General features: G+C 33.2%; 1 protein-coding gene across 1 annotated transcript; it reads left to right on the plus strand.

The window, feature by feature from the left end:
- The first annotated feature begins 5,042 nt into the window (after positions 1-5,042).
- LOC141674296 (uncharacterized) lies at positions 5,043-6,140 on the plus strand. Its single transcript, XM_074481021.1, has one exon. The coding sequence runs from the start codon at positions 5,043-5,045 to the stop codon at positions 6,138-6,140; it is 1,098 nt and encodes a 365-aa protein (XP_074337122.1).
- The last annotated feature ends 2,878 nt before the right edge of the window (positions 6,141-9,018 follow it).

Genomic DNA, 9,018 nt, shown 5'->3' on the forward strand with positions numbered 1-9,018 from the left:
GTTGGTAAGGGGTTATCTGGAATTGCTTTAATCAGACTGATTTTCTACTTTTAAACTGATGCATCACAGATGATGACTACTTTCAACAATTAGCTGAAGAAATAGTCAAAGTTTGGGTTGTATCATTGAGAGAAGTTAGAATCTATTATCAGGATGGATCCTTCACTCTACTTAGCAAGGAAATAATGGACACACTTTCAACCACAAAATTTAAGAGGATGATTAGCTTAATGAAGGACAAGGACACAAGTACAAGGGCATGGAAGACTGTGATGTGTGTATGGTTAAGAGTAAGAGAAGAAAGAAAAGAAAAAACAAGGGCTGAAAAGGAAGAAAGGGATAAAAAAATATGCATAAGAAATTTCTATATTTTAACAAAGATCAAATGAGTTCAAGGCAAAAGGGCTGAGCAGAATATCTAAGGATGGACATTTTCCAAACATTCAAGATGGCAGGTTCTCAAGATTCAGAGTTGGTTACTTGAATGGTTATTCATTGGATGATTGGCTCAATCTTGTGGAAGCTCTAAGAGGGACTGAAATCATAGAGGAACTTCAAGTACTTGTAAATCTAAAGGACCTCATTAGAAAATAATCAGGCTATGAGAATTTCATGTGATGATTGTACTTATTGAACTCATGTAATTACTCAGTGTATAAAAGTTGTATTTGTTATTCTGTCAATTTTATGTAATCATTTTATTTTTCTTATAACTTGGGGTTAGTCTTGTTACCAGGCATGAATTTGTGATAATCAATATTCTCACAAATTGGGGGAGATTTTTGTGCAAGACATGCCTGTATTATAACAAAACTAAGTCACATTAACAACCCTAAGATTTAGTTTTATGATAGTCTAAATCTGTATTATGTATTGTATTACTTGAGTCTGTAAAAAGGTTAAAGATTAGACTGGAGTATTTTTCTGTTAACAGTCTCAAGCCTAAGAATAAACTCTGGAAAAATATCAAGAAAAGATCATGCCTCAGAGAAAAGATGAAGAAGTTTGGAGTTGAATAAATATGTTTTATGAAAAATGTTCTAAGTCAAGATATCTACAAGTCACAGATCAAGTCATATAGAGAAGTCATTCGAGAACTCCAGAATGACTTATCGAGAAGTCCAAAATGGCTTATAGGGAAGTCTCTGAGATATCGACAAGTCAAATGAAGATATAAAGATCAGAGATATCGACAAGTCATTTCTGCATATAGAGATCGGCAAGTCAATTCTGCATATAGAGATCGACAAGTCATTTCTGCATATAGAGAACTCAGAGATATCGACAAGTCAAAATGAAGATATGATGATTGGAGATATCGACAAGTCAATTTCTCACTAGAGATATCAGAGATATCGACAAGTTAAAATACATATAGAGATCTCAGATATATCGATAAGTCATCTCTACATGCAAAGATTTGGAGATCTCGACAAGCCAGGTTTACTTATAGAGAACTCAGAGACCTCGACAAGTCAAAGACACTTATAGAGAACTCAGAGATCTTGATAAGCCATTATACTTATCGAGATGTCACTTCTCTATAGAACGAACTGGAGATCTCGATATGAAGCTCAAATACAGTAACACAGACAAGTTAAATATTCAAGATTATCAATCAACAAACAATCTATTCACTTAGATTGAAAAATCTACAAAAGTAGCTTGAAGAGTGCAAGATTAAGGGCCAAAATTAACTGACAAAGGATGATCACAGACCTAAAAGATTTGCAAAAGATTTATTAAGCCATAAATAGAAAGATTAAGAGTTATCTTAGAAAAGGGTTTAGTACATCTTATTGCCTCCAGTATAAACCAGTGTTTTACTAATCTATAAAGTAAACACTGGTCCTTTATTTTTAAGTGTAACAAACATATCTAAATTTTCTTGTACTCTCTCAAGAAAGAAGCTGAGTTCTTATATTCTTAAGAACCCAGAAATTATAGCAAGACTTAACTTAGTTTAAATACAAAAATAAGTGAGTTTTGAATACAGTGTTTGTTGTGCATGTTCTGTTAATTCTGCTAACATAGTATCTCTACAATTAAACTTTATTCACCATCTATCCAAATAAATTTTAGAAGGCTAAAAATCAAGAAAACACATTCACCCCCCCCCCTCTATGTTGCACCCAATATCTAACAATTGGTATCAGAGCAGACTGCCTTTCGAATTGTATTAGGTATGTGACTATTCGAAGTGTATTAGGTATGAGATTTATACATTCTCTATGATGGGTTCTTGTGGACCATAGTTTAAGTTTGACCTATAGGATATTAGAGGGAGTAGACGTATAGGATTGTTGTGAATTTAAGGGCCAAATATTTTTTAAGGATGATAGTATGTAATATCCCGTAATTTTTAAAATTAGATTAATAATAGAATAATAGAAAAAAAGATTAAAATTACATAAGGATTAGGATTTAAAATTTGAATTAGACTAATGGGCTTAAAATTTAGATCAGATTCTATTATGAATAACTTGTAGGTTAAGATATAAGGTTTTTTATTATTATAAATATACCATATTCGTGTTCCTTGTCTTTTGTATTAAAATTCGTAGGGCTCTTCTCAGCATAAATCAGCAGTCTTGTAAAATTCGTAGAAAATTCATCGTAAGTCGGAATTTGTTGATTCTGAACTTTTCGGAAAGGTCTTTTCGTTCTCTACAACTTTTGTATTTCGTGTTTTTCAAGATAACGTCGTTTAGAAGGTCAAAAGGGTAAATTCAGATTGGTTCAGGTTTGGAGGTAAGTTTTTGATCAATCTTGCTAGTGTTTTCAAAATTATATATTATGCGTTTATACTTGATTATCAAAACTTGGGCTAAGTGATTATATATTTAAAAGTATTATGTGTTATAGTATATGTATTGTTGTATATGTGTGGTGTCAAGGCAATAATTTTGGATCTCTGATTTATGTCATGATTTGTGAAAATATCGATTAAGAACTTAGGACCGTAGTCACCAGATTGTAGTGACAATTTTATGAAAATTTAGGACCGTTATCACCGGGTTGTAGTGGTCGGGGCATGAATTATGGGTTTTGAATAATTGTTATTTATGTGGTATGTGTATTATGTGTATCGAATAAGAATAAGAATATGTATCGAAAGTATTTGTTCCGTATATCGTATCATACAGATTATTGTATTTTGTTATATGTGTATGCGTTAGTTGGCCTGCTAGTTGAATCGATTGTTTTCTTGTTGGATCAATCGTTTTCTTGCTGGGCTGTTTAGCTCATTGCTTACTCTTTTCAGGTTTCGCCTAGTATTCGAGTTGGATGGTATTGGAGTTCGAGGATTTAAACTTCCGTTTTTAACTGCGCTTTTGTAGTACTTCCCTTTGTAATAGACTTTTGGATTAATAAAGTGTATTTTCTATTTAGTTTTGATTTTGAATTAATCATTCGGAAGTGCGGATTGTTACACCAAGCATGTCGGACCAAATTTTTGGCAGACCGGTTTGGTCACCACTGAACTCATGAACGACCCATGAAAATTAACAAAACCGTGCTGAACCATGCCGATGCCAATCAGATAAAATCAGTGTTCCAGAAAATCGCTAGGCGTGCCAGGGCGGTGAGGGTACCTTCGAAAGATTAATCGGCAAGTCGGAGATTAATCGGAACATTAATCGGAAGAATATAAATATTATTTTTATTTCTTATAATTATATAATGATTAATATGTCAAATATTTGTATGAAAAAAGAAATTAGAATGGTATTAAACAATATCTACACATTTGATAATCATTATTTACTAATTATTGAGTTTACAATATTAAATATATTTTAATTCACACTTTTAAACTAATTACAATATTGTTATGTAATTAGTAGATGACTTTTGGTCTTTCATATGCCTACATTAATTAGAGACTTTTGGGTCTCCATTTTCTTGTAACATTCATCGTACTAGCCTATATAAGGCTTGCTTGTATCATGGTTATGTACACAAGAATAAGATGTTCTCTTTTCTTATTAGTTAGTTCTCTCTCAAAGTCTCTTATATATGTCTCTTATATATTATATTATATATAACACGTTATCAGCACGAAAGTATAAAAAGGGGAGAAGGGAAAATTTCCAGCTTGCGGCCTTTTATAGTGTTCTTCTGTTCTTGTTTAGGTGCTGTAAGTATGCCAACTATTTATCTTTGCTTATGTTGCTTTCTCTTTGGAACTTGTACTAAACTATTGAACTCCTAAATTTCTTTTATGTGATTTACAAATTGTTAGTATTTAGTCGTAATATTGGTACTTGTTTTCATGCTTGGCTTGGTATACAAAATGTAAACTAAGACTATTTTAATGAAAATCAACTATAAACTTTTTTTTGTTTATTAATGTTAGTGTTCTGCCACCAACTATTTTTTTTATAAGTCTTCCAGTACAATTTTTAAGTCATGTATTACTAGTTGCGGAGTAAAATTTGTATTCATTTGCTTGTACTGCTTAGCTTAATACACATGGTGTAAATATCTATCGTTAACCCCTGTACTTTGATACCTACTTGTTCATGGATTTAAAATTCTTAGCATTCTTAAATTATAAATTGAGGCGGTAGATTGAATTCAATCTACTGTGTATATGCAGCTTCATTTCTCTGAGGCAGTAGATCGAATTCAATCTACTGTGTAAATAAAACACAATTTATTCAACTGTGTAAATAATGGAGTAAGTATGACACTCTTTCCAAAGCATTGAACCACATGATGATTTTTCTTATTCGTTTTCAACATGATCTTATCCTATTATCTGAAAAACACATCTGTTAGATTTTGCTTATATATACAACTCGTGATTTCAGAAATAAAACTCAATTTGTTGTTTTATATGAACTTAATAAAATAAAATAACTGTAGTAAATTAAGTAGTTATACATTAATTCACTGCTTTACGAGATAAATTGATAACTTGTTTTTTTTTATTATTATTTGCTATTTTTTCGTAAATAAATTATAATATTATATTCTATTTATGTGTATAAATATTGATGACGATTATATTTTGGTCTCTTTTGTTTTTAGTGATAATGTCGAATCTTACAAAACTTGAGTTCAACGCACTTGATGTCACCGGCAAAAATTATTTGGCATGGATTCTTGATGCTGAAATCCATCTTAGTGCAATGGGTCTCGGTGACACCATAAAAGAGGGAAATAAAACCTCTGAACAAGACAAGGCAAAATCCATGATATTTCTTCGCCATCACCTTGATGAAGGATTGAAAACTGAATATCTGACTATTAAAGATCCATCAACTCTTTGGAAGGATCTCAAAGAAAGATATGACCACCAGAAAACGGTGATACTTCCTAAAGCTCGCTATGATTGGCTACACTTGCGATTGCAAGATTATAAAAGTGTGAGCGAGTATAACTCTGCCATGTTTAAAATTACATCTCAATTGAAATTATGTGGCGAGAATATCACCGACAAAGATATGTTGGAAAAAACATATTCCACTTTCCATGCCAACAATATGCTTTTGCAGCAACAATACCGTGAATATGGATTCACGAAATATTCTGAGCTGATTTATGTCTTGCTGCTTGCTGAACAAAATAATGAACTTTTGATGAAAAATCATCAAGCACGTCCAACTGGCTCAACCCCATTCCCTGAAGTGAATACGGTGACTAACAATGAATATAGAGATAATAAATCATTTGGACGTGGGCGTGGGCATGGATATGGACGTGGACGTGGGCATGAACGTGCTCGTGGTCGTGGTTTTGGGCGTGGTCGAGGCCGTAGTAATCAACAAAATCCTCCGAACTTTAAAAGAAAATCTTACTTCCAGAAAAGGGCAACAAATGAGGAGAAACCCGAGGGAAGTACGATGGTTAAAAGGGGTGAAAGTACTTGTAGTCGTTGTGGAATGAAAGGTCATTGGAGAAGTACATGTCGTACCTCCAAACACTTTGTTGACCTATATCTGGCATCTTTAAAAAATGTTGAAACTAATTTCACTGAACAGAATGATCCTTTGGGGATCGCCTATCTTGAATCACACCTCGGAAGTGACAATCAAGTTGATCCTTCGGGCTTTACTCACATGGAAGTTGGTGATTTCTTTGAAGATATTGATGTGAACATGCCTAAATTTGGTGGTGATGAGCATAATTAAACAAGATCTTACCGTGCTAGTTGAACTTTTTCTTTATGTTGGACTATCTATTTTTAAACTTTGAACTATGATAATCATTATTATCAGTTGCATATATAATTTTCTTTCGTTAATGAAGTACTTGAGATGTTTAACTTCTACTTCTAATTTATATTTTATTTTTCATGAAGAAATATGGCCAGCAGCCTCTCATCATATGTTAAAAGAGATGAGGAATCTTTTTGTTTGGCGGATAGTGCAACCACACATACAATTTTAAAAAATCAGAAATATTTTTCGCATCTAGCATTAGCCAAAGCTAATGTAAATACAATATCGGGTGCATCAGATATAATTGAAGGCTCCGAAAGAGCAAGTATAGTGCTACCTAATGGTACATGTTTATTGATTACAAATGCAATGTTTTCCACCCGATCAAAAAGAAATCTTTTGAGTTTTAAAGATATACGCCAGAATGGCTATCATATTGAGACAACAAATGAACATGAAAATGAATATTTATGTATCACGACTATTATCTCAGGAAGGAAACATGTGATAGAAAAACTCCCATCATATAATTCTGGATTATATTATACTTTCATAAATCCAGTTGAGTCACATATGACTATTAATAAAAGGTTTGTTGACCCGAGAAATTTTATTATATGGCATGATCGTTTAGGCCATTCGGGTTCAACAATGATGTGAAGAATTATTGAAAATTCAAATGGACATCCACTCAAAAACAAAATTGTTCCATTGTCCAAAGATTTTTCATGTGTTGCTTGTTTTCAAGGAAAATTGATAACAAAACCATCTCCTGTGAAAGTTGCAATCGAATGCCCAAAATTTTTGGAGCAAATTCAAGGAGATATATGTGGACCTATTACCCCATCCAGTGGACCATTTCAATATTTTATGGTACTCATTGATGCATCCACACGATGGTCACATGTTACTTTATTGTCCACTCGTAATGTTGCTTTTGCACGACTTCTTGCTCAAATAATTCGATTAAGAGCACAATTTCCTGATCATAATATAAAGAAAATAAGATTGGATAATGCAGGAGAATTTACATCCCAATCTTTTAATGATTATTGTATGTCGATTGGGATTGAAGTGGAACATTCTGTTGCCCACACACACACTCAAAATGGTCTTGCTGAGTCTTTCATTAAAAGGTTACAGTTAATTGCAAGACCATTACTTATGAAAATAAATTTACCAAATTCTGCATGGGGGCATGCGATTTTACATGCGGCTTCTTTAGTTCGGTTAAGACCGACTTCTTATCATAAATATTCCCCACTACAACTAGTAAATGGTCAAGAACCAAATATCTCACACTTGAAAATTTTTGGGTGTGCAATTTATGTTCCAATATCCCCTCCCCAACGAACAAAAATGGGACCCCAAAGAAGATTAGGGGTATATATTGGATTTGATTCTCCCTCGATTATTAAATATTTGGAGCTCATGACTGGTGATTTATTCACGGAAAGATTTGCCGATTGTCAATTTGATGAGACAGTTTTTCCTGCATTAGGGGGAGATAAGACAAAATTCGAAAAAGAAAAGCAAGAAATTTTGTGGAATGCAATATCCCTGTCTCATGATGATCCTCATACAAATCAATGTGAACTTGAAGTTGAAAAGATTATCCACCTACAAGAAGTCGCAAATAGATTGCCTGATGCTTTTACTGATGTCAAGAATGTGACAAAGTCACATATACCAGCTGTTAATGTTCCTTGCAAGATTAAACTTCCTGAAGAAAATAATAAAATCATGCTAGCAAATAAGTCTAAAGCAGGCCAGAAGCGTGGTAGACCAATTGGATCCAAGGATAAAACTCCAAGAAAAACAAGGAAACTTGATAAGGAAGATGGACAATCAAATGGCATCATAGAATTGATCACTGAAGAGACTTCTTCCAAGGATGATCAAACACCTGAAATTGTTGACAATGAAGAGATCTCGATAAATTATGTCATTTCAGGAAAGAGGTGGAATAGAAAAGAAATTATCATGGATGATATTTTTGCATATGCAGTTGCACTTGACATTTCTGAGGAAATCGAGGATCATGAGCCTAGATCGATCTATGAATGTAAAAGAAATGATTGACCAAAGTGGAAAGAAGCTATTGAAGCAGAATTAAAATCACTTGAAAAATGCCAAGTTTTTGGACCTATTGTCCAAACACCTGCAGGTATAAAACCCGTTGGATATAGATGGGTATTTGTGCGTAAAAGAAATGAGAAAAATGAAGTTGTAAGATATAAGGCACGTCTTGTTGCACAAGGCTTCTCGCAGAGACCGGGAATTGATTACGAAGAGACTTATTCCCCGGTAATGGATTCAACAACATTCAGATTTTTACTCAGTTTATCAATTTTGGAAGGGCTCCGAATGAATTTAATGGATGTTGTGACTGCCTATTTATATGGATCGCTTGATAATGATATATTCATGAAAATTCCTGAAGGATTGAAAATGCCTGAATCATGTAATTTAAAACCCCGAGAATTATACTCAATCAAGTTGATTAGATCCTTGTATGGGTTAAAGCAATCTAGTCGAATGTGGTATAACGTCTTAGTGAGTATCTCCTAAAAGAAGGATATGTTAATAATGTCATTTGTCCATGCGTCTTTATTAAAAGGACAAAAGGAGGATTCACAATTATCGCAGTTTATGTTGATGATTTAAACATCATTGGAACTCCTGCCGAACTTGATGAGACGGTTGCATACTTAAAGAAAGAATTTGAAATGAAGGACTTGGGCAAAACAAAACTTTGTCTTGGTTTTCAAGTTGAACACTTATCAAAAGGAATCTTTGTCCATCAGTCTGCATATATTGATAAGGTCCTTAAAAGATTTATTATGGA

The sequence above is a fragment of the Apium graveolens genome, chromosome 7 (assembly GCF_009905375.1).
Source record: "Apium graveolens cultivar Ventura chromosome 7, ASM990537v1, whole genome shotgun sequence".
Lineage (NCBI taxonomy): Eukaryota > Viridiplantae > Streptophyta > Magnoliopsida > Apiales > Apiaceae > Apium > Apium graveolens.